The sequence below is a fragment of the Phaseolus vulgaris genome, chromosome 1 (assembly GCF_051622355.1).
Source record: "Phaseolus vulgaris cultivar YP4 chromosome 1, ASM5162235v1, whole genome shotgun sequence".
Lineage (NCBI taxonomy): Eukaryota > Viridiplantae > Streptophyta > Magnoliopsida > Fabales > Fabaceae > Phaseolus > Phaseolus vulgaris.
In genome coordinates, this window is record NC_143498.1 from 54,362,241 (window position 1) to 54,388,241 (window position 26,001).

Below are 26,001 nucleotides of genomic sequence, written 5' to 3' on the forward strand. Positions count from 1 at the left end.
ATTTTCAATTCCGAATTTTTATTTCTGAAATAAAAGGTATTTTTGGAATTTTTGAAATTATGCTGGGTGCAGGTTCAAAAGAGTTGGGTGCAGGGAGCATTTGCCTCTTTTATTTTCAATTCGGCCCAAATAATTATAATTAAATATTATATATTGAATTGTTTCTGTTTCCTTTTCTCTTTGACTTGTTAGTATATATAATATTATGTATGGAGTTCTCTTTTATAAAAGATAGAGATCTTCATGACTTATTTTATTTATTTGAAAAAGAGTAAAAATGTCATATTTTTAATTGCAGGAGGTGCATACCAGAACCACAAACTTACATTAATAACCTGTGTTTGGAATAGACCAGACACTTTTAGAAAACGAAAAAACTTTACAAAAACCTCAATTGCTTACTATATTAAAAATCTAACAAATATAATTTATTAAACAATCTTTAGTACAACTTTCAAGCTATCTGTTTCCAAGCACAATAAAATTTATCATCAGTGTCACATTAGAACAAGCACCCATCAATCCAAGGGGACAAATTGAAGTCAGGCTCTCTTTGGCTGCAGTTCTATGGTAAAAGGATAGCAGCTGAACGAATTTTCAAGATGGGGGAAACACAAAGCATCTCAACCTGTCATCTAAACTACAACACCCCTTTTTTCAGCTTGCCAAAATAATTTTTGTACCTCTGTGCCAGTCCAAACATACCCAACGTGCCCCCAGTGTGAAGCAACACCACTTCTGCTTCTTCAGCATTGTTGCTGGAGAGAAGCATTGCTGTTTCCCAAGCAGCTAATGTATACACAGGATCCACCAAAATTCCAGTTTGTTTAGCAATTTGTTGACACTTTTCCACTTCTCCCTCCAAAACATTACCAAATCTACAAATTCAAACGTGTGACTGAGAGGTATTATAAAATAGAACATAGATGAACAAAAGAGAATAAGAAAAGTAAAAGATATGAGAAAGAATATTTATTCTATTTTATTTTCCTTACTTAGATAATAAAGAAAAGACAAATTAAAGGCTATACATAAGTAGAAAAAGAAACATCTAAAAACTAGAAGAAACAAAATTAATATTAGCTTCCTTCTAGAATCCTTGTATCCATATTCTTTGTTATGAGGGAGTAAAACAAAAGTCGGAGAGATCAACTATAAATTGGCATCATAAGTTCCTTACAACAACTACCTTTTGCTCTTTAATATAAAGATATTTAAGCAAACTCCTGTTAAGTGGCTGCAGAAGAACCGAGTCACTTGGCTATTGTTACAAACATGAAAACTTTATTAGCTACAGTTGTAGCAACTAACACTAGGAGTTAGTCTTTTATATGGCAGGGTGCTTAGTCTAATTGCCATTTTTGGAGTATTTATCTGTATATTTACTTCTATATAAAGCCTTCTTCAAGATTTTATGTATAGTATGAATTTTGCAGGGGTGAATGTATGACCGAGCTGTTAATTTTTTCAGCACACAACAAGATGTGCTACATCATATGGATCAAGATGTTAAATTTTTATACATAACAAAAGTTCGACATAAGCATCTATAGTAAAGCAAATGCTTCAGGACCTATATGCATGAGCAAAATGAATTCAGCACCCCTTCAATGCAAATGGTAACATTTAAGGAACAAGTTGAAATTGAACTAGTTTGCAGACCAGTCCAAGAGGTCCTTTAGCTTGAAAGTTGGGAGAGAAAGGAGGAAAGGACATCTATCTTCTCTTCATAAATTTGTTTGTTTGACCATTTTTTCATCATATCAATTATTTTATGCAACAAGTGAAGTGAAACATGAAAAATTAATGAAAGAAGAGCAGAATTCAGCAATCAACTTGACCAAATTTGCTCATTTTTTGGTGGACATTTTCATTCACATAAAAAATCACTGAAACAAGTAACAAAATCAGTAAGCATACATAATTAGTTACAGAGTAATTAGGACACCCAAATTCCAATAAACCATATACTGATAATGATGATTTAGTAACCAATAATCAATAACAATTAATTGAAGGCACTATCCTCTCTCATAATTATTTTTCAATTATAGGCACAAAACTGGGTTTATAAAATTAAACAAAGTGATAGTTTCAGCTTATAAATCTAATTATCAATATTCTGCCAAAAACATAAGTGTATAACATCTTACTTTCTTGGACGGCCACGTTCCACCCAATTCACAATCCCTGCATCTTCTCTATTTACAATGTGGTCAATAAACTCAATGTTAAAATGCTTCTTGAATTCTGAAATCAAACGTTTCTCCTGTTTTCTGTATCCTTCAATTTTGTCAGCCAGCATGACAGCATATACCTCCCATGGGAGCCTGCATGGAAGAAAAGATTACTTTTACAATGATTTAATGCTGTTGTAGGAAAAAGTATTAAAAAATATTTTCAATTAAAATGGCATGCTCCAAGCTGAAGGGCACCCTAAACACTGGGCTGCAAGTCCTAAACCAATAGCCGTTGTGCCAGTACCAGCATCTACAACAAATCTCATGGGCCTTTCTTTTCCAAGTAAATGATTCTGTGATAAGTATTGCACTAGGCGAATAACACCTACAACAGGGAAAACTACTTTCATAAGTTATTTAATAACCAACCATAAAAGTTAATTAAATTCAAACACCAATAAAAGTTTTTTTTAACCAAAAAAAGGGACAGTAACACAAAAACAATACCAAGATGAAAATTCTCAGAAAAAGTACAGCCATGCATAGAAAAGTCAGTTCAATAAGCACTTTTTATGAGAATTTTCATCTTATTACATGTCAGGTAGAAGACAGGTTTCACATTATTGCTTGCATAGATGCATATGAATTTACTGTACTTTTAAACTGATCAAATGATCATTTTAGAATTGGTGTGTAAGTAAGATGCTTGTTTCTCTGTGATTATGCTAGGATCCAAACCTCACTTGTTTGTGACAATCCATAAGATATGTATGTGTGTATATATATATATATAGGTAAGCACCACCTAACTAAGACTACTGATTACTCAAGCTCAATTCTATCTGAATTTTTACCTAGTTAAAAGAGAATGTTCCTGTAGATATTCATTGGTTGTTTTTGAAACTCCATCTTCTCATTACCTAGTAGAGCAACAGAATCACCAGCACCTTCATTGACAACTAAAATCTTCCTTTGATGGTTTCCCTCACTTCTACTCACATCCATTTGCATTAAATTTGGAGAAGTAGACAATTCAGTCGCTGAAGAAGTTTCAATGATATCACCAAACCATAGGACATAACCATTGTTACCAGCCACTGACTCAGCATAGCTCTTCAGCATCTCTTCCCTGTTGGCATAAATAGTTCTTCCAACATACGTGACATTTCCATACATAGAAGACATCAAGTTATAGCCAGTCAAGATTTCCGGCTGCTCTCCTCGTAGAAGCAGATGTGACACAATTCCTCTCTCAGCACACATAACCGCTTCAAAATAGTTAAATCATGGTTTACAAAGTATAGTATTACAATTAATACACTTCACCACTAAAACCTCAGCAGTATTATAACCATAACCAGAAAGTAAGTACCTACCAACAGCAGCTGTATGAGCACTCTGACAACCTCCACATGTAACCTATAAAATGTCCCTGTTAAATGTCATTTGATCTCAGAAAATCCTAATATTGAGAAATTGTGAGGTAAAAAGAAATCTTCAAATTTAGTACATTAATTTGCAACAACTTGAGAAGATTGCAATTGAAATACCCTATACCCTATACCCATATGACTTCAGGAAACAAAATTGAATAATCTAGATGCAAAGAAGCCAATAAAGTCATTTGTGATTTGTGAAAACATTAGTGTAACAAAGAGTAGGTGAAATACTGCATTTTTAGTAGTGTACCACATCAGTGACAGAACAATGTTGAAGAAGAGGAAGCAGTCCATCGAGTTTTCTTGCTTTGTTTCCATTAACAAGTGGGTGCAACAAATCATCCCGAACCACATAAAAAGAGTTCCTTTCTTTACTCACACGATTGGCATCACCAAAAGATGGGTGGGTGTTCAACAGGAAATTAGGGCCTTGTGTGTGTACAAGTTGGTGAATTTTGGTTTCAGGACTTGGCAATGTCCATCTTCTGTTGTTAAGCACCTTCTGCAGAAACTCCTCACCTCCCAGTTTCAGCTTTGTAACAATCTACCAATGAATGAACAATGGGTAATATAGTTAAACTAAAATACCATGGATTGAAATTTGCAACGGAAAAAACCTGATTTTGAAGAGGGTTAGAATGAATCATGGCGACTGAACTCAGGAGTGGAAGTCTCTTAACAATCTACCATATCCATGGAGCCAAGAGATATAAAGAATGGTTTTTTATAATATTCTTGTCCAAATTTTTTATTCTAATTTATAATCAAACATATAATTATATCAAATGAGAGAAATTTATTATTTAAAAAAAAATCAATTTGAATTTTGAATTGAAAGTAATGGACACTTACCAACTTTTTGTGAAAAAAAAACACAGTTCAATTTTTTTTTTGACATAAGTGAAAAAAAAAGAAAAAAAATATTGAAGAGAAAAAAAGAAACATAAGAAAAGAATGGAAATCATCACTCTAAAATTAGTATTTTTTATTAAACCAATCTTATTATTGTTTATTTTGCTCTATCAATCATGTATAAAATATATTTAATTGCAGTATAATTTATATATTTAAAACTTCTTATTTAATATTAATTTTAGTTGTATAGAATAACCAATTTATTGCGTTATGTTAGATTAAAATTATTATACACTAGAGAAAGATTGAATTTAAATATAATTGGAATGGAATTTATTGCTTAAAGTGATGAGTATAATTTTTGTGAATAAATAAATAACTCTTTTACAGCAACTAAATAACTTTTTAAGACTTTACAAATTTTTGGGCTGAAAACAAATACAAAATAAATAATTAGGGTTTATGTTAGGGTTTTCTTTTTCATTCCTTCGTGGTGGGAAACCCAAACAGAGTAACGAACAGAGGGAGCATGGGTCCCGACGGCATGGTGGCGGCGGCGGAAGCGCTGGCTCCTTCCGGTAGGAGCGCGGAGAAGCTGAGTCTCTCGTCACTCCAATCGAAAATGAAGTGCGATCCCGAAGGCTACGAATCGGAGCTACTTCTGATTTATAACCAATTCAATTCCTCCCTCGAACTCTTTCAGAAACAAGCCGCAATGAACTTCACCTCCGTCACCGGCATCGGCAGCGATCCCACCGTCGCCAAGGACCTCGGCGACAGGGCCATGTTCCTCTCCCACGTCACTCCTTTTTACCCCAAATACCTCGTCGATTTTCCTCGCAAACTCGCCGATTTGCTTCGCTGCGCAGCGCGCACGTTGCCTTCTGGACTTCGTTGCCAACTCACTCACGCGCTCATCCTCATCGCTAATAGAAAGGTTTGAGTTAATTCGGTTCGTTTCAATTTCGGTTCGTGGAAGGAAGTTGTGTCGTGGTTTGATATGATGTTGCATTTGTTTAGATTGTTGATGTTGGAGAAACGCTGTCGTTGTTCATGGAACTTCAAACCTTGGGTGACAGGACGCTGAAGAAGCTTGCCTTTGATCATGTTGTTCATAGTATAAGGCGCATGAACCAAAAGCATAAGAACGAAGCCAAGAACCGCGCGCTTCAGAATATCTTGTTTGGATTGGTTCAGGTTTTTGTGGATCTTTTCTCATCATTTGCTTTTATTGTTATTTGTGTTTTTCTGTGTGCATATTTGATATTGATGAGTTTTGATGAAATAATTGCTCTTTTTTTTTTTTTTTACTGAAAGTCGTTTAAAACACAATATAAACCAATGCAAACACGCAGGTATTCTAACTGGTAAATGAATTTGTCTTTTTAATAGAAAGAGGAGGAAGAGCTGGCCAAGAGGGCACTTGTGACCCTATGTGAGCTACATAGGAGAAAAGTGTGGTTTGATGAAAGAACAGCAAATGCAATTTGCACAGCTTCCTTCCATCCATCATCGAGGTTTTTCTTTTATCTGTTGTGTTACAGTATCAAAATTTTATCGCACTAAGGATTATGATTTTTTATCTCTTTCAGGATTATGATAGCAGCTTTATCATTTCTGCTTGATTACGAGAAGATTCAAGATGATGATGATAGTGATGATTCAGGCAGTGACGATGAAGCAAAAGAATCTCCTCAAGTTGCTCTCAGCAGACAGACCCTTTATAAGGTGATGTCAAATGATCACCATCCAACTAACTTTAAATTTGAGTTTCACTTTTAATCAGGGGATTTCATATATAACTGTTGGGGTAGTGTTGCTACAAATGTCATCCTTTATTTTACTGATTCTATTTTTATTGACTACTTTTTTTTTATGATATCATCTTCCAATTATGGGCATTTGAAGAATGAAGTTATTTTCATTTGACATTATTGAAATTGAATACCGTTAATTGACTATTTTAGTTAGTGTGTAATTAATTGTTTTTGCTTATATTTGAGTATGGAGGTAGTAAACTGCACTTAATTGTCTAAAATTATTGGTCATTCTAACAAAATTTTAGGCAAGCCACCAAGGTACAGCAGCGAGCAAGAAGAAAAAGCAAGCAAAACTACAACGCGCCATGCGCAGCATGAAAAGGCAGCAGCGCATGTCGTCTGAAAGGACCAATAACAGTTATTATTCACCACTCAACCATCTTAAAGATGCCCAGGTTTGTCAAACTTTTATATCAACATCCTATATACATTTTGGGTTTAAATTTTGTTTTATTAAATCAACATCTTGATTCCAAATGATTTACAGGGTTTTGCCGAGAAGCTGTTCTCACGTCTAAAGAATTGTAATGAACGTTTTGAGGTGCATGCTCTTGTATTAAAATTAAAAAGCATTCCTATAATTGAATTAAATTAAGACTAGCAATTCCTTTCAAATCTGCTTGTGGTTATTAAGAAATACATATTGACTTGGTTCTACAACCTAACTTTTAGGTTAAGATGATGATCTTGAAATTGATTGCTCGAACAGTTGGACTTCACCGATTATTTTTGCTAGACTTCTATCCTTTTCTTCAGAAATATATTCAGGTATCATTTTATAAGTTAGGAGAAATTTGGTATTCTTTTTGCTACTGAAGTGTGACAGTTGTGATATATGCATCATGTAATCAGCCACATCAACGTGACATTACAAATTTGCTTGCAGCAGTTGTTCAGGCTTGCCATGACATGGTACATTATGATTTGTTTTCAATCTGTTTTATTTTTTTAAGTATAGCTTTCTTTCAGAATTTGACTTTTTTGTTAGCTATTGTGTATTATTTTGTTCTACATTTTTATGTTTATCCAATCTCATTCAATGTGTCATTTGGATTTAGGTCCCTCCTGATGCAGTTGAGCCCTTGTTCAAGCAAATAGTAAATCAATTTGTACATGATCGTTCACGTCCAGAGGTATTATTTTCTGTCTGATTAACATTTTATATGCTGTTATATATTTTCATTTTATTGCAGGGACACTCAACTTTGTTTTCTTGATGATTTTGTTTCATGTTTTTAGGCTATTACTGTTGGAATAAATGCAGTGAGGGAGATATGCATGCGCATGCCATTGGTAACTACTGCAATCTCATCGTCCTAGGGATATTTGCATGCAACTTACTGATTTATGTTTCTACGAAATAAATTGTGCCACCACTATGGTTTGTACAGTGTTCCACCTTCGGTAGATCATCCTTTAGCGCGCTTTGTTATGTTTTACAGATGAGTGCTATGGATGGTCTAATGAGAGGAATGGGAGTTATTTGTGACTTGTGAAATACAGCTATTCTGATATTTTTATTTTGGACTGTAGTTAATGAATGAAGACTTGTTACAAGACCTTGCACTATATAAGAAGTCACGTGAGAAGGCAGTTTCAGTGGCAGCTCGATCTCTTATTGGGTTATTCAGAGAGGTAGTTAAGGCTCCTTTATGATTGGGTGTCTCCTTGTGTGCTAAAGCCCTGTAGCACACTCATGTACACTATCCACAATTTTAATTAACATTTTTCATTTGCAGGTTTGCCCCTCACTGCTAATTAAGAAGGACCGTGGACGGCCTCTTGACTTGAAGGCAAGACCAAAGGCATATGGAGAAGTCACTGTTGCGACTGATGTTTCTGGTGTTGAGTTATTGCAGGCTGTTGACAATGATGATCAGGATAGTGATCATTCTGATGATTCTGCATGTAGTGTCTCGGACAATGACCAGCAAAATGATCTGATGAGTATTAATGATGATGATGATAATGAGAGCCAGCTATTTGGTGATGATGCCGAAAGTGATGATGATGATGATGAAGCGGAAGGTAGTGATGTTGTATCAGAAGATGAAGATGAGAGTTCTGGTTTTGAAGCTGGTGATAGTGATACTGATGAAGATGTTGAGGTTAAGGGGGATGGCAATGATGAAGAGGATGATGATGTTTCAGATCATGAAGAAGATGGTGATCAGGATTATTTAAGTGGTGACGGCAATGTGGAGACAAGAAGTAAATTGAAAGACTCAGCCAAAAAGAGGAAGTTTACTGATTTTGATGGTGGAATTATTGCTGCTGATACAAGTCTTCGCGCTTTGAAGAAATTGGCAGGGGCTAAAGTGGGGGATGTCCTACCAGAATCTCAAGATGGAATTCTTTCTAATGAAGACTTCCAGAGAATCAAAGAATTAAAGGTTTCTTTCTTTGGCTTATTCAGCAAGTTCAATTTTTAACATATGTAGCTTTTGTTGAATTTATTTATGCAAATTATAGGCAAAAAGAGAAGCAAAAAATGCATTGGCTCAGCAAGGACTAGCGAAGTCATCAGGAATTAAAGTTCCAAGCTCTGATCAACTAAGTCTAAAGCGAGTGGATGGTGCAATGCTGGAAGTAAGTAGATTTAACAGTTGATTATCTCCATACAAACTTTGTTTAAACGAGATACATTTCTAAAGTTGCTTTAAAAAAATATTTCATCTTATACACGTCTGTAATCAGGGCTATCTATTAATGTTCGCATCTTGTAATTTCATCTTATACACGTCTGTAATCAGGGCTATCTATTAATGTTCGCATCTTGTAGGTTCATGTAAAGAAAAAGATGAACAAAGAGGAAAGGTTGGCATTGGTTAGAGCAGGGAGGGAGGAAAGAGGAAAGTATCATGCTCGAACTGCTGTAAAACAGAATAAGGTATGTTAGTTGCTCTTTTTTTACTTTGATCCATGGCCTAAACATGAAATGTTTTATTTTCTAAGATTGTGTGAATTTGAATTGAAAGTGGAAAGAACTAGTAATCATTTAATGACCATGCTACTTGATTTGATTGTGTATTGTTTCCTGTGAGCAGACGGGTGGTCTAAGCAACCGACAAAAGGAGCACAAGAAGAAAATGCCCTTGGCTGCAAAGAGAGATAAGGTATCAAGAACCCGGATAGAGAAAAAGAGAAAAAACCAGCGATCTGGCAAACAGTTCCGTGGAAGGAAAGCGTGGAAGCAATAGATGCAATAGATATGGTGTCATACAATCAACTCAAATTTTGTTTTGGAATGAGCCCTTTTTGAGTCCCTTTTTTCCCAACCTCATTTACTGTTTAAATTGGTAATTGATGATTTTTATTTTCCAACCTCATTTATTCCCTTTTTAGTTTCTTTAAAGTCATGTAATAGGTATTAAAAAAAACACTATCTTGACTACAATTTAATGTGTAATTTTAGTATTAAATTATTAGTAAGTATGCCTAGGCAAATGATTTATTTGAGTGTATGTGAAAGTGGTTTATTCATATTCATGGGTAGCAGATGAATTATTGATTGTTTTAAGTAAAAGTTTAATTTTAGACGGTTTTATTGATAGGAAATTTTTTATTTATTCCATTATATGAATAGAATAGATTATTTAGTACTTTCTTTTGTTGTCATCTTTTAATTAGAGAATTTTATTTATTAATAAAATAAATAAATTATTTTTGTATTTCCAAGTATTTTAAAAAAATAATGACTGTTTTTTTAATATTATTTTTACAAAAAACAAATATATACAACAATCATGTATAATATTATATACAACAATCATGTATAATATTAAAATATAACTATGTTAACTTTTATAGCAGTTAATAATTATGTTGAAAATTATATAGAATATATATATATATATATATAAAGGATTCTTATTTGGTATATAAATTATCTTTCTACTTTAGCCTTAACATTTTTTAGTTATAATATAAAATTCACAATGAAGAATATCAATTTAAAACAAGAATATAGGGGAGAAAAAAGAAATAGTAAAAAAGAGGCAATGTAAGTTTAAAATATAAGTAACTCATGTTTTTAAATAAAATAAAATTATGAAGTGTTCTGAATGTATATAATAAAACTTCTTATTATAACCTAACTTTAGTAGAATATAAAATAGATAATATGTTTGATTATTTTTATTTAGTAAATAGAATCATATAAAATAAAATAAGAATAATTATTTTAAAATATTATAAAAGGACATAATAAAATAAATAAGTACACAGTGTAAACTCTTACTATAATAATCAAAACAGTATAAAACCCATTAAAACGGAAAGTGTATGAAAGTATTTATGCAGGAGTATGCAACTAACATCTGCAGTTATAAAGATGAAGATTGTTGGAAGGAGAGGGTGATGAAAAATATTTGTTAGTGAGAACTTGGAGAGTTCCAAGTAAGCATAAAAATATTAATGAGAAAAGGCGTAGGCAGAAAAAGAATAAACACTTTTGGGAGGATCTTTATATAACTTACAACCTAAAACCAAATTCACATTTAAGAAAACATGAGATTTTGAAAGGCGATGAAAAAGAAAAGAAAAGAAAAGCGGTATTCAGTAGGATAGAGTCTCTTCGGAACATGAAGGTAAATCGCAACTCTGTCCAAATACATCAGGGATTCCATTCCAATTGTTCTTTTCTCTTGTTTCCCAATACCCACCAATATATCGGTAGCAACCATCATCATCCTTCTTAAACCATCTTGGCTGCCATCCTCTTTCTTGCATCTTTCTTGCCTGAATTATGAGAATTATGAATCAACCATTAGTTTAGTTACAAACATTTTTCAATAAAGAAAATCTTGGTCTACAAAATAGCATGGTTCTTAGGCACCCAATAATTCTAACAAATTGCTATTATATTATTAATCATTGTGAAGGGACCAAAATGAGTGGGCCTGATCTGGAATGAAATCAGGATAAAAGATTTTGTGATTTACCTGTCTCTGCAACTGTTCAAGTCTTAGTTTCTCTGCATTTGCCAGCTCATATTCTCCATTTTCTAAATGTCTTTGATCTGGTCTCAACCTTGAGTCAGTGGGAGGCAACTTGTCTACTAAACCAGGTAATATTTCATTCAAGGAAATTGCAAAAGGAGAGAGGTTGTATCTTGTCTTGGATACAGAGCTGTCCCTTTCCCACAATATCGCAGCTTCTGTCATCGGATCATAACCTTTTGGCTTGGTGGTTGGATCTCCAAGTACATAGTACATTGCTTCATCCCACTTCCCAATTAACATTGCTACCTTCTCTCCGGTTCTGTTGTCTTGAACAAATCCATGGACCTGTTATATATATATATATATAAATATATATACACACACGATTAAAAGTTATAAAACTCAGAACAAAAAAAGCAGATCGATAAATCCACACTACTCATCATCTGAATTGCCAAGTTTATACAACATACAATAAATTAACTGACATGGTACTTCCATAAACACAATTTTTTGTTTGAACAATAAAATGAGGGGAAAAAAGGATAAAGAAAAAGGTTCTATCAAATAAAAAAATGTTAAAACATAATATATTTGAAAAAAATGAAGTTTATAACTCATCAAAAGTAAACAACAAATAATTCCTGCAGTCTCTATGTCTAGTAGCATTTATGATCCTACCTGATGTGGATTTCGGTCTATAATAGATTGCTCCTTGAATTTCAGTTTGCAAGAATAGTTGCCGCTGCCCCTGATGTGCATGGTACCGTAGTGGTCACAATAAATTTTACCTAATATGATATTGTATATGGAAGTGGTGACCTTGCTCCACTGAAATGTTTCACCATTCTCAAATTGTAGAGTTAGGACTCCCACAGGATCTAACTGGATAGAACGCCCCCAGAATTTTCCTTTCAAATTAGAATCTGCCCAAAACTTCCACCCCCTTCCCTCACAATGACAGGCAACAATCATTGGATGATGACTAACCTGGAGAAACAATCATTAGATGAAAATTAGCAAACACAAGACAGAGAGGAGGCTTAATTGTACTTTTGGTTCCCCGAGTTATCATAATTCTGCAATATAAGTCCCCAAAATTTCAATTGCGCCAATAGGGTCTCCAGAGTATGACATATGTGCAATTGATCAAAAGCATAATTAAACCTAGACACAAGTCACTCATTTTTCAGATTAAATGGACAAAATGCAATAATGAAGTTTTCAGATTAAATGACAAAAGGCAACATTGAAGCAAAGGGAAATTCCACGCATTCTCATGAACCTTGATTGAAAAGTTAAAGGGGAATTCCAGTTACCTTTTCAGAAAAAAACTTAAGTCCTTTATCTGGATAGTCAGCTTCGTAAGTCTCCCCAAGTAAAGGATTAAAAGGTTTACATTGTCTACCTTCAGTTGATGCATAGCTGGATACAGCAAAAGCTGCAATATTTAGAATTCTCATCAAATCATTCCCCTGCACAACACAACGCAAAACATAATTTTCAAACAATGCCAATTCAATAAACTAGAAATATATAAAACATGCACTTAGTTCGAAGCTGAATATTCTGATCATTTCCCCAACTTTGTTCCACGATAGTTAAATTGGATAGTTGAATGATACTACGTTTCACATTAAACTAAATTATATGGGGCAAAGCACAATTTGCTTATACAGAACTAGTCTTGTATTTGCCAGTATCAAAACCTAAGAGTAACTATCTACACAAGCCTCAAATATTAGAGTAGAACATGGCAATGTCTAGTTAGCTATAAAATTCTCATTCAAGCAAGATGTATCAAATTGCAGAAATTGTTTTTTCTTTTACAACTATGTTCTTCTAGGCTCAGTAGCAGTTTTAATCAATGCACTCCTTGGGGATAGTTGATTGCCCGACACAATGCAACAAAACTATATTTGGCTTCTTTCAAGCCTATACCACACGAGTGAGCCATTTTAAAATAAAAAAAAAAGCTTAACAGTAACATTTAAAACAGCTAATTATATCACTAATAGAGTTTAATTTTTTGTTCATAAACCCCGTCTAGCCAAATATCATAATTTGGAAGGCAATGGTCACAGCCAAGTGCTAACCCTCAGACCACTCCTGCCATTATCTATCCACAATAACCCATAATTAACAAATTTACACCCTTAATTTACCCAAGAAAATCCTAAATCAAACCAATTAATCCTAATGTTTTGGCGGGATTGAAGCTGAGAACAATTTTGAATCTATATTGAAAGACATTTACTTATCTTAAAAAAAACCCAGCTTTGTGAAAAAAAAAATACAGATAAAAGAAACATCGTTCACTTTTGAAACTAACACAGACTTTCTTAAAATTTAACCAAGCATATTATCTACCTTGATCAAGCGCAGACTACCTTGATCAACAATTTTGAATCTATATTGACATACATTTATTTATCTTATAAAAACTTCAGTTTTATGGGCAGTAAAAAAATGCATAACAAAAAAGTATTGTTCAGCCTTGATCAAGCTCAGACTATCAAGTTACTAAAATGTTGAAATCTTTATAAGAAGCAATTTTCTTAAAATTAACCAAGCATATTATCTACCTTTTGATAAAATGAACCTAGGAGATCATGCTTTTAAAACTGCTTTGTGACAAAAGTAAGCACAGCTGAGGACCTGACCTGCTTTCCCCATTCCAATGCTCTATCAACCAGGTATGAGTACTCTAGGTCTTCAAAACACTTTTGCAATGAAGACAGTGGTTCATTAAAATAAACAGGGAGACAAACTCCTGAAAGATCCTTCCCAATATTGTCTTTAATAATTGACCACAGGCCAACAGGCTTCTCTTTTTCTTTTGGCTCTGGTAAGTTATCCCTTCTTTTGACATATGGATACCTAACATCTTTGATCTCCTTGTCAAACCCATGCACGCCATCATAACAAATATAATCTCTATCATATATACTCCCATTGGTCATACCTTCCCTACTTCGATAGGATGCACTCCTCAGGGCATCAGAGTACAAAAACTCGTTTGTGTCAAAATATGTTCTATCATCATCATCTGTTTCAACATCTGCTCCATCTTGACTTTCATTATCCGCCACTGAGTCAGTAGCACTACCCTCCGACATGACAGAATAAAAATCTGAGACAACAAAGGGACAAGGAGTGAGTAGAGTGCAACTGACATGGAAACTTCATAATCAAAACAATCAGTTTGTCAAACAAGAAAGAGATTCTTCATTAACATCCTAATGCTTCATGCATAGGAGATAAAACTACCATAAATAATGTTGTAAGAGAATGTTTTAGACTGTTGGTAGTTATTCATTCTCAGAATTGCGTAATTGTTTAAATATCTGGATTTGAATCAGAATATGTGATCAGAATAAAGACAAATCCAAAATGGAATTCATATTGACTTCTTTGTAAGTACAAATTTTAATGGTAATTCACGGAAAAAAAGACTTGACAGAGGACACTAATACTCACCACTAAACCTTCTATTTCCTTGCCCACAATATGATTCCCGTTCCTTTGTTTCATCAACTACAGTAGTTTCCAACTCTATTTTCTCTGTCTGCATGAATTACAAACTTGACTAGTAAGAATTTCATAATCTAATATGGCACTGACAGAAAATATAAGCGTTAATGAATTAAATAAATTCCATGACCAACTCCAAAACACACCAACAGTGTGCAAGTTGGAGAGACAAAATTGCTAGAGAAAACAAGTCTTCCAGTTTGCATTACTATAAAAAGTAACACTACTTTTTCTCATGGTAAGCGGATACAGTGGTTGACTTAGAGGCTAGAAAAATCTAAGTAATCCAGGTGAGGAATGACTACATCAGTGACAAAAACATTACACTGAATTACTAAGGGATGTTCAAAGAATATATCCTAATCCTGCAAAATGCTTTATATGGAATAAACATGACAATAATCTTCTAAAGTCCCTCTGCACACTTTTAATTACTTAAACCGCTAGAAAGTAGAAAGGTAAGCCATGTAAATATAAACCCCCTATGCTTCCATCATTAGGTTATTAATTCCTACAGTCATATTTAAAATCTTAAGCCAGAGCTAGGAAAACTTTAAAACTGCTTCCATGTCCAGGCCATGCAATCATTTTAGTGTTCATAACCATCTATAATAAAACTGCAGCTTATTAGCTAGAGAGGATGTGATTAAAAAGCATAGACTGATACCTCCAATTGTTTTAAGGTGTCCAGCAGCATAACATGTTTCTGCTGAAGATACTTCAACTTGCTTTGGAGATAAGATACTTCGGAAAGCATAATAGACTCGCAGTCATTAATGGTTGCTTCACTTATGCCTTCCTGTGACAATCGTGATCGCAACTTCTCTGTGGAAACCACAATATCTTCTGATGTTGCAAGATCACTACTTGTTAGAGTTCTGGGAAAAAGATCTTTTGCAGACTGCAAGGCCTCAATCCACATGGCTCTGTCTTCTCTACATACACACCGCAAGTGGAGAGTTTTTGTCCCAGTAAATATGGAAAGCCGCTTATCATCAGACTTGCTGGAACGAACTGAAGAAACCTGTGAACAAGACATTTATATGCAGACTTAGCACTCACAGGAACAGACAAGCAAGGAAAGCTTATATATGTCATTAAATTTTAAAAAGTATGCATATCAAAGAATCATTTTGACCATGATCAAAGTGCAAGAAATAATCAGAACCTCGTAATACTACATCCAAGGATATCAATTCAGCAGCTGCTAGTTAGAGACATTGTAATTGCAGGACCCAAGCATATTTAACCAATAGTGAATTACTCAATTTAACACAAATGTCAGTGATATTCCGAAACAATGAAGAAATGTTTGATCAAAATTACAAATTCAACACCGCTGGACTGTGGTTAAAAAAAATTCACCGGTAGAGAGAATACATATTTTAAAAATATTTCAGAGTGGATGCATATATGCATGCAAATGCAAAAAGAAACGTGCATATTTTCGGGCAAATTTGATGCACAGCATCGACAAACTCATAAAACTTCGCTTCGAACAAACATTCATAACTAAAGCAGTGATCTAAACTTGATAAAGTTCAAGCAAAGGGGCTTGTTAAAATACAATTACAAACAAAACAAAAACAATAAAAAAATTGCATGATACAGATACACAAAACAGCAGGAAAATCATAAAGTAAAAAAAGGCACTTCAATATTTTAGTGCAAGAGATTGGGACCAGAAAAAAAAAAGTACATTCATGATGGAGCTTAACTACACTTATGGTAAGTAAGTGTTGCAAAACATACATACACACACATACATATAAACTTTGTCGGGGCCTCTGATAATATCATTAGAACAAACCTTCAAATGTATCTCACCGAACGGTTTGCATTGCTTCCCGTTGTTACTATTCCCTCCCCCTGCTCCTCCAGAAGGTGCTCGATTCAGATTCCAATTCGCCTTCTTCACGTACTTCGACGACTCTTCTCCGATTACCCTCACGCTCCAATCCCTGGCCGGACTCATCAAGATCTTGTCCGGTCCGTGAATCTTGTAATACGAAAGCACGCCATCTTCCAGCACGAACCACCTCGATCTCCACCCCTTCCCGTAATTCACCCACTTGTACAGGATCCCGGCGACACTCCCGGCCACGCCGTAAGCCTTCGAATCGCGCGGCTCCTCCTCCTCCTCGAGATCCGCAGCAGCAGCGGATGCCTTGACGGAATCCGCGCCAACGGATGAATCCAGCGCGGAGAAGCTCGATTTAGAAGCATAGTTCACCGTCCTGACGGCCGCATCGAGCCCTAGCTGACACTGACTCGGCGATTTCGCCACCACAGAGTTCGCCCGCTCCCGATCGATCGAAACCGGCGCAATGCAGCACAGAGGATTCATCGTCTCTCTAAATCAACTCAATCAACACCACACAAACTCGCAACAACAACAACCGCAACACATGATCAAGCACGCAAGCAAGAGAGAGAAGCTAAACTCACTCAACTCACTCGCAATCTCACTCGCAACCGCAGAAATCTCTCAATCGCCTCTCTCAATCAACACCACACAAACTCGCAACAACAACTACAACACATGATCAAGCACGCAAGCAAGAGAGAGCGAAGTAAAACTCACTCACTCACTCGCAACCGCAGAAACCGCAACCGCAGAAACCGCAACCGCAATCGCAAGAATCTCACTCGCAAGCGCAATCGCAACCGCGCGACGCTTCGCCAACGGTTCCGACGGCGATTGAGATCGAAAGCGGAGAAGGCGATCGGAGATGGAAGACGCTAACGGAACGAAATGCGGTTTAGCGTGAACAGCATGAAATGAAAATGTGAGTTTGTTAGAATATAATTATTCGGTTACGGTTTTAGTTAGAAGAGAGAGTGCAGTGTGGTGTGTGTGTGATGAGATGAAATAGATAGAAAGGGAGTGAGTGAGTGAGGTACAGTTGTTGTTGTTGGGGTTGTGGCAGGCTATAAAGAGCTGAACCACTGCTCACACACATCCATTTAAGGCACTGCTCACACACATCCATTTAAGGCACTGCTCAGTCACGCTAGTACATGCCACCATTCCCCCATTCATAGCCCCTTAAGCTAACCTCTCTAATAAATGCACGCTAATTCTGCCAAATCGAGCTAACGTGCGCACTTGTGCGCAGAGGAGCCTAGTGGGGGAGGCCGTGTCCGTTGGCTGAGGGGAAAACGCTTCTTTTTTTCTTTGGGCCAGGCCCATGCCCATCATCACAAGGAGGAAACGTGAAATGACGTTTCTGCACTTTCATGTCTCTCTGCGATAGCGACGGAAAGCGATTGTTGAACAACGCTCTGTTTTTAACTCAACTTTTCAATGCTAGGTCTACACATCACATACCAACATAGATACTATACTCCATAGATATAAAAATCCGTATAAAAATAAATATCGATTGTGTTATAATTGTAATAGTGTAGGCTCAGTAGGATAATTCAAAGGTATACTAATCACTACTACACACGAACACCAATACGATACGAATAAGGATATGAAGATATATAATAAATTTTAGTTTTTATATATATTTCTTTTAAAATTGTGTAAGAATCATGTTAAAATTATCATAAATTCAACAAATATTTTTTGAATTTGACACTTCAATTATAAATGTCTTACGAGTATCTTACAAGTGTCGTGTCATGTATCCAGACACCCCATTTAAGAAGAGTGTCCGAGCTTCATAATGTAGCACAGACACCGACACTGATACGATACGGACACGGATACGGAAATACGTAAAATCTCTAAAATGTAAGACACGGGGACAGATCTATATATTATATAATTATAAATTATATAAATTGACAATAAAGATTTATGTGCACAAATATGCTCTAGATTATTTTTTGAAGTAGAAAAATGTTTTTCATGATTGATTTACAAATATTTGTTTCTTACTTTTATAATCATAATAATAATTTATACAATAAAATTTGAATTTTGAAAAAATTAATGTATTTTTTTTTTTTAAATTAGAACCGTACTAAAATGGTTAAAAATATAACAAATATTTTTTGAATTAGACACTTCACGGATAGATATTCTATAGGTGTCATACGAGTGTCACTGTCCAATACGAGTATCAAACACCAACATGTCATTTAAAATCTAACTTTATACCTAATGGCTAAAACCGTGTTTGGGTTTGTTCGATGGGTAATATCTGCATTCTTGTTTTGCGTTGACCCAATAACTGGCATTGGATTGAATCACTTTTGCACCCTCTCCAAAAAAATCCATTCTCTTGAATTCGAACTTGCTTTTGGGTGGGACCAGAAAGGAAAACGGGTGAATCGGATTATGGGGCTTTAATTGCTCCACTTTCTCAACCAAACTACTCATACCCGTCACACTCACTTGAATTAATCACCCCTTTCAACCTTCCCAGTTTTTATCATAAATCTTAAACTCATCATTTCACTTTCACACCAAATATGCCAAACTATTTTTTTAATATTTTTTTCAATCCCAACTGTTACAAATAATGCTTCGTTTTCTTAAATATTTGTAATTAAATACATTCTTTTAATTATTTTTATCAATTCTTATAAATATTTCTAAAATATATTTTCCACAATCATGAATCGAATGAGTTATGCTCTTTTTTAGGAGTATGTATGGATAGTTCACAAGAAAAAAGATTAAAATTTAAATAATATCTTTATCTTTAAACTTAAGTTATGGTCTCAGTAAATGTAATTGAATGAATTTAGTTAGTCTGAATACATATATATATTTTAAATGAATCAACCACTGTTCTCAATAAATGTGAAAATAGTTAGTTTTATTTATAATTGACTGCAAAGGTAGTATAAGCATTGGTTGGAAGAGATTTGTAATCCTTTTACGAGACATTTTTAATTTATGCAAAGTATTAAAACTTTTTTGCCATTAACAAATATTATTATTTTATTAATAAGTGATGGGAAGAGGATTTTAGAAGTCATTAATGATGAGGGTAAATTCAGTTTCATTTTTAACATTATTTTGAAAATTTAAAAAAAGTATTTCAAATAATGCAAGTATATAGTTTTTCAAATATTTTAAAAATTGCACTATCGGATTCACAAAGATTATATCAAATGAAAATTACATAGCCTGTCACGAAATATATATTATAAGAAAATGATAAGAAGAAAAAATATTTCTTATAGTCTAAGAAATATATAGAAAGTTTCTCTTTCAAAATTACAATATAATCAGGTAGGTACATTAATAATATTATATTATTATTAAATTAATTGTATATAATTTGATACTCGTACAATATTACATACAATAATTATATATAATTTGATAAATATTATTTCCTTAATCTATACCATTTGATATGATTATATAGTAAGATATATTTATACCCGATTTGATAAATACAATCATTAGATAAATTTATTTTTTAACAAACTCATTAAGTTTATATTTTACACTGTCTTTTTTTTAAAGTTTTTAACATTATTAGAAAATATAATAAATAGTATTTGTTATCTAGTTAAATTTTATGTTTGACTCATAATAAAAATAAAATAAAATTCAATATGTTACAATTTTAGTTCCATCGAATAAAATAGAACCAAAGAGAACAAAATAAGACACAATTTTTTGCTTTATTTGTTCCTCTCGTTAAAAATTGTTTTTAAAATATACTAATTATTGTCTTTTTAGAACATTCTAGCAAATTAATATAAATAGTGTTTCCCTAAAGTTAAAATAAAAATAAATTTTAATAAGTAAAAATGTAATATTTCTTACTCAACATTTGTTTGCACGATATTTGTAGTTATTTTAAATAATAACTTTTCAATTTATAGTTTTGAATAATTTTAACCGATAAAAAGAGTATATCAGAGAGTCGGGAAAAAAGAACACTAAAACCCAAAATTAGATGAAGCATAATGGATAATTTGACAAATGGGCTTGGGCTTCACAGCCCAGCCAACAGGAGTTCCTTTATGCACCCTACGTTTTTCTTCCTATGCCCCGAAATTTTTAAATATCAACTAGTCTTGACCTTTTATTTGAAAAGGGCACCTGCATTTTTTTTAATTAGATATGTGTGAATCTGGAATGTATTTTTTACATTACTATAGATTATGAAATCCGGAAACATATTACGGATCCATAAATATGGAAGATTATTGGACTCATCAATCCGAAAAATTTACGAATGCACCAATCTATGAGTTTTATGGATTCAATATTCTGGAAGACAAAAAACAAAGTACAGATTCTTTGTTCTATAAACCTAGCGAACTACATTGTTTGGAATCACACCATATATACTGTGGATATGAAAATCCATAACGAAAACAAAATTATAGACTCGTAAACAAAAGAAAATTACTTACCTTCTTCTCAAAACAAAGAACCGTAAAGAGAAACCACCAACCACCACCAAGTCGTCAGAGACACCACAAATCACCATCGAGAGAAACGTCCTCCAGTGCCAAGAGATAGAGTAGCGCCGCCGTTGAGAGAACAATGCAGTTTGTCTGCGTGTAGTCTGTGTACAAATGAAGAAGAAAGAGTAGAGTATAGGTATTGTGTGCATTTTAGGGTATTTAAAAAATATTAGGGATATGTTTGTCTTTGCGTAACATTGTGGAGGTGCAGGAAGAAGAAAGTAGGGGTTCAGGAAGAAACTTACCCCAAAATTTGATGAAGCATAATGGATAATTTGACAAATGGGCTTGGGCTTCCTAGCCCATATTACAGAAAATGGCTAAGCCCGTGAGGCCTTCGGGTTGTGATTCGGTAATTGAAATATCAGAAAAAGGTGGGAAGGAAGAAGCATAGTAGAAGGTTGGGGTTAGGGCTTAAGAGTGTTTTTGCTCTTTCTTATTCTTCTTCCATTTCTTCTTCTTCTTCTTCTTCGCGATCGTTCGTTCTCTGCAAGAGATAAAGAAGAGATCGATCGATCGAAATGGCGTTGGCTTTCGACGAGTTCGGAAGGCCGTTCATAATCCTGAAGGAGCAGGAGCAGAAGAGCAGACTCCGAGGTTTGGACGCTCAGAAATCGAACATATCCGCCGGCAAAGCCGTCGCGCGGATCCTCCGCACCTCCCTCGGCCCGAAAGGCATGGACAAGATGCTCCAGAGCCCCGACGGCGACGTCACCATCAGTAAGTTCTACTAACTTCCTCGCACGTGAACGCGTGCGCCATTTCCTGCACTCACTCTTTTTCGTTTTGCAGCCAACGACGGCGCCACCATCCTCGAGCAGATGGACGTGGACAACCAAATCGCGAAGCTCATGGTGGAGCTTTCGAGGAGTCAGGACTACGAAATCGGCGACGGCACCACCGGTGTCGTCGTCATGGCCGGCGCGCTTCTCGAGAAGGCGGAGCGCCTACTGGAGCGGGGAATTCACCCCATCAGGATCGCCGAGGGTTACGAAACGGCGTCTAGAATCTCGGTCGAGCATCTCGATCGCGTGGCCAACAAGTTCGAGTTCGGCGAGTCCAATTTGGAGCCTCTCATTCAAACCTGCATGACCACACTCTCCTCCAAGATGTAACTGAAATTTGACTGTAGTTGGTGATTGATTGCTCTGCCTTTGCTTGCATTGTTCTTATTGTAATGGGTTTGTTGTATGTTTTAATGTTGTAGTGTTAATCGGTGCAAGCGTAGCCTGGCTGAGATCGCTGTTAAGGCTGTTCTTGCCGTTGCTGATCTGGAGAGGAAGGATGTTAATTTGGATCTGATTAAGGTGGAAGGGAAAGTTGGGGGTAAATTGGAGGACACTGAGTTGATCTATGGGATAGTTGTTGATAAGGATATGAGCCATCCTCAAATGCCTAAGCAAATCGAGGATGCTAATATTGCTATCCTGACTTGCCCGTTTGAGCCTCCCAAGCCAAAGACTAAGCATAAGGTTGACATTGACACAGTGGAGAAGTTCCAGACGTTGAGGGTGCAGGAACAGAAGTATTTTGATGAAATGGTTCAAAAATGCAAGGTGGGATTTCTCTTTACTTTTTTTTAACCTTCTAATTGAAATGCTGTGTTTCCTTGGGTTAACCTAGTGGTTTAGGGGAAAGGATCCTCTCGGGAAAAAACTTAAGAAGGTCATGTGTGTTTATCTCCACCATTCATTTTATTAAACTAGCATTTTATACTAAAAGCATACTTTGTATCAATAAAATAATTTGATGGGTTAGGATCTAATATAGTGAAAATGTTTCTGGAGAGAATCCATTCCCGTGTGCAAGCCTATTGGGATTTAAATTCGAATTAGCCTTATTATCATAACCCCACTGTATCCTTTGTCTTCCTAGAAATTAGACTGTGTTTGGATATATTCGAACTGACATATTGGTTTGCAGGATGTTGGTGCAACTCTTGTCATTTGCCAATGGGGTTTTGACGATGAAGCAAATCATCTCTTAATGCACAGGAACTTGCCAGCTGTCAGATGGGTTGGTGGTGTAGAGTTGGAATTGATAGCTATAGCAACTGGTATGTTTTAATTTAACTATGTATGCCTGGGAAGCTTGTAGGTTCTTTGCACAACTTTATCTTATGGCTTTGTAGATTTTCTCGTGTTCTTATTTGCTTTTTGAACAAAACAATGTTCTATTTGTGAATACAGGTGGAAGAATTGTTCCCAGGTTCCAGGAGTTAACTACAGAAAAGTTGGGAAAGGTATACTCTCTTTATTTCTTTTAAGGTGTTTAAAAGAACTGCAATATTTTTTACAGTTTTTGACATTTTGAAACTACATGCATTAGTGAAGTTAGTAATTTCGAACATCTAGCTGTGGTAAAATTCTTGCTGTATCCTTTGTTGGGGGTGACGTACTGTGCACTAACGATTCTCATACTTCGTTCGTTTGTCCATTTGACAACTAACAAAGCTACATTAATTTGTTTAATTTTTTTAAGGCTGGCATTGTTCGTGAAAAGTCTTTTGGTACAACAAAAGACCGAATGCTGTACATTGAACATTGTGCAAACTCAAGGGCTGTAACAATATTCATCCGTGGAGGTAAAACCATACTGTTTTGATTCCTTCATTTTACTGGTTTTCTTCGAACTTTATATAATTACCCTTTGCGAGAAAGATAATTTTCTAACTGTAGCGTGTTCAATACTGTATTTATTTCTTTATTGCTCTGGGGTGAGTTACGAACGGATTGTAGAATATAAATTGAATGGAATATAAATTTATATAACAGAATACCGTTAATGATGGAATGGAACATAATTTTCTTTCCTTTATTAGGATACCGAACAAAGCATAATAAATAATTATTTTTATTACTGTTTTCCTTATTTTGAAATACTAAAATATTATTTTTAATCTTCATTTGTTATACTTATCTGTCTACTTTTCATTACATTTCTTTTTTTAAATGTCACTTTTGAATAGTTGTCTTTTTTTCATTTGTTTCATTTGTAACTGGTTTCTTATACTGATAAAATGCAGAGCTGATATATTTTATAAAAAATAAATTGGGCCCTTAGAACAACCCCACAATGTTTCCATCAGAATTTCCATCAAACACTTTACTAACATTTCTCAAACATGCCAAAGCTTGGTAAGAGTCTACTATTGTTTGCGAAAGTAATTTGGTTGGGTTGTGAACCATGTGACAGTATGCAATAGAGGGGCAAGTGTGAGAATAGGTGTGGAGTTGCTGGAGATGATGTTGGTTATTACTCTTCACAATGACAATATAATAGTATAATTAAACTAAGAAATCAAATATGGGCTCCATCTCATACATACCCTCCTATTTGAGGGGTAAGAAATAGGTTGTTACTTACATTTCTCATCCCTTCATTTTTCAATCCAAATGATGGATCTCAAGTCTGTTACATTCCATTATCTCCATTTCACCTTTCATCAATCCAAAATGTAGCCTTGAATGTCACCTCTATTATTTGGCTTTGTAACTATTTGAGTTATGAAAATTTTCTGGAGCTTTCTAAATTAGACATTTTGAAGACTGATAATTGTTTATTCAAGCTTTGACAAAATGAAAGCATTTATCTTCGTTTGCGTAGGTAACAAAATGATCATAGAGGAAACAAAGCGCAGCCTTCATGATGCCTTGTGCGTGGCTAGGAATCTTATCCGTAACAATTCTATTGTATATGGTGGTGGCTCAGCTGAAATTTCCTGCTCTATAGCTGTCGATGCTGCTGCTGATAGATACCCTGGAGTTGAACAGGTATGGATATCATTAAACTCATTTGGGTTTACTTTTTATTATTTGTCAGAATAAATTTTTTATATTTTCAGTGAATCGATTTATCGGACCTGTTTAAAGAAGCTATTGAAAACAATTTTGTCATCACTGATAGTGCATAGCGGTGATGCAGAGTTGTTGAGTTGTCAATGATGTTTTTGCTTAAACAAACAAATTTATTAGGTATTCCCCAAGTATTATTGGCTGAGTATTTTCTTTCCATGCAGTATGCTATTAGAGCATTTGGGGATGCTTTGGAGGCCATCCCAATGGCCCTCGCTGAAAATAGTGGCCTCCAACCAATTGAAACATTATCCGCTGTTAAGTCTCAGCAAATAAAGGTAATGGATTGAACATGATAATTGTTTTTTACCATGTTAAACATCTGTACCTGGTGTTGATATACTTTTATGTGTATCATGGCGCTGACCTTGATTCTGCCTTCAGGATAATAACCCTCACTTTGGAATTGATTGTAATGATGTTGGCACTAATGACATGCGTGAGCAAAATGTCTTTGAAACTTTGATCGGAAAGCAACAACAAATCTTACTCGCTACTCAAGTTGTCAAGATGATATTGAAAATTGACGATGTCATTTCCCCATCTGATTACTGATATTAGTCAGTCACGTTCTACATCAAGATTCTGAATTTTGCTTGTATTTTGTTTGATCGGTTTGATTGTAGTCACAGTCCGTATGTGCACTTGAAATGTAAGATTTTAGCCCGGTTTGTATCGGAGTTGGACTGCTGTTTTTGTTTATTTAAAGCAATTGTTTTCTTTTGATCTTTAGAACATTATGGATTAGTTGTTTTTGTTTATAGACATTTTAACAGTTGTTTTTAGGCCGACTAAAATTTTGTGATCTCAGTCTTATTTTTGGGCCCTAAATGGTTCTGAGTGAATGTAGTCTAGGCGAAAGTGTTTAGAGCTTTGAAGTTCTCGATTTTATTGTAGAATGAACCTTGTTCGACCCCGGGCAATTTCTCCTGCATCATATTATTTAAGAAATGCACCTAACGCAAAATTTAAAATCCAACATT

General features: G+C 34.9%; 4 protein-coding genes across 16 annotated transcripts; 2 read left to right on the forward strand and 2 right to left on the reverse strand.

The window, feature by feature from the left end:
- Positions 1–406: 406 nt before the first annotated feature.
- Positions 407–4,357, reverse strand: LOC137815201 (Pyridoxal-5'-phosphate-dependent enzyme family protein). 10 transcript variants are annotated; one of them, XR_016515417.1, is made up of 8 exons: positions 4,237–4,357; positions 3,870–4,163; positions 3,557–3,599; positions 3,272–3,448; positions 3,101–3,171; positions 2,436–2,565; positions 2,154–2,330; positions 407–878 (listed from the first exon to the last, which is right to left on the reverse strand). XR_016515417.1 is itself a non-coding variant. In XM_068618282.2 (7 exons), exons 1-7 carry the CDS (start codon positions 4,264–4,266, stop codon positions 641–643), a joined length of 1,260 nt encoding a protein of 419 aa, XP_068474383.1. In that variant the 5' UTR covers positions 4,267–4,357; the 3' UTR covers positions 407–640. The 10 variants fall into 10 exon arrangements, 6 of the variants coding, with proteins under 6 accessions (XP_068474383.1, XP_090151007.1, XP_090151011.1 ...); XR_016515414.1 differs by having other exon boundaries at positions 3,035–3,171; XR_016515413.1 differs by having other exon boundaries at positions 3,035–3,448.
- A 459-nt stretch (positions 4,358–4,816) lies between these two features.
- On the forward strand, positions 4,817–9,777 carry LOC137815202 (ARM repeat superfamily protein). The gene is made up of 15 exons (XM_068618283.2): positions 4,817–5,411; positions 5,495–5,671; positions 5,867–5,991; positions 6,067–6,202; positions 6,540–6,689; positions 6,782–6,835; positions 6,967–7,062; positions 7,147–7,206; positions 7,353–7,427; positions 7,534–7,587; positions 7,828–7,929; positions 8,034–8,687; positions 8,767–8,883; positions 9,077–9,184; positions 9,342–9,777. Exons 1-15 carry the CDS (start codon positions 5,004–5,006, stop codon positions 9,492–9,494), a joined length of 2,469 nt encoding a protein of 822 aa, XP_068474384.1. The 5' UTR covers positions 4,817–5,003; the 3' UTR covers positions 9,495–9,777.
- Positions 9,778–10,729: 952 nt separating this feature from the next.
- Positions 10,730–17,866, reverse strand: ORP1D (OSBP(oxysterol binding protein)-related protein 1D). 4 transcript variants are annotated; one of them, XR_016515421.1, is made up of 8 exons: positions 16,582–17,831; positions 15,439–15,795; positions 14,718–14,805; positions 13,823–14,370; positions 12,557–12,712; positions 11,919–12,227; positions 11,238–11,582; positions 10,730–11,034 (listed from the first exon to the last, which is right to left on the reverse strand). XR_016515421.1 is itself a non-coding variant. In XM_068618284.2 (8 exons), the coding sequence occupies exons 1-8, from the start codon at positions 17,116–17,118 to the stop codon at positions 10,852–10,854; spliced, it is 2,445 nt and encodes an 814-aa protein (XP_068474385.1). In that variant the 5' UTR covers positions 17,119–17,866; the 3' UTR covers positions 10,730–10,851. The 4 variants fall into 4 exon arrangements, 3 of the variants coding, with proteins under 3 accessions (XP_068474385.1, XP_068474386.1, XP_090151078.1); XM_068618284.2 differs by having other exon boundaries at positions 13,901–14,370; positions 16,582–17,866; XM_068618285.2 differs by having other exon boundaries at positions 13,901–14,370; positions 16,599–16,735.
- A 3,637-nt stretch (positions 17,867–21,503) lies between these two features.
- LOC137815210 (T-complex protein 1 subunit epsilon) lies at positions 21,504–25,815 on the forward strand. The gene is made up of 9 exons (XM_068618296.2): positions 21,504–21,884; positions 21,957–22,275; positions 22,372–22,720; positions 23,088–23,220; positions 23,354–23,406; positions 23,646–23,748; positions 24,771–24,937; positions 25,183–25,296; positions 25,403–25,815. Exons 1-9 carry the CDS (start codon positions 21,686–21,688, stop codon positions 25,571–25,573), a joined length of 1,608 nt encoding a protein of 535 aa, XP_068474397.1. The 5' UTR covers positions 21,504–21,685; the 3' UTR covers positions 25,574–25,815.
- The last annotated feature ends 186 nt before the right edge of the window (positions 25,816–26,001 follow it).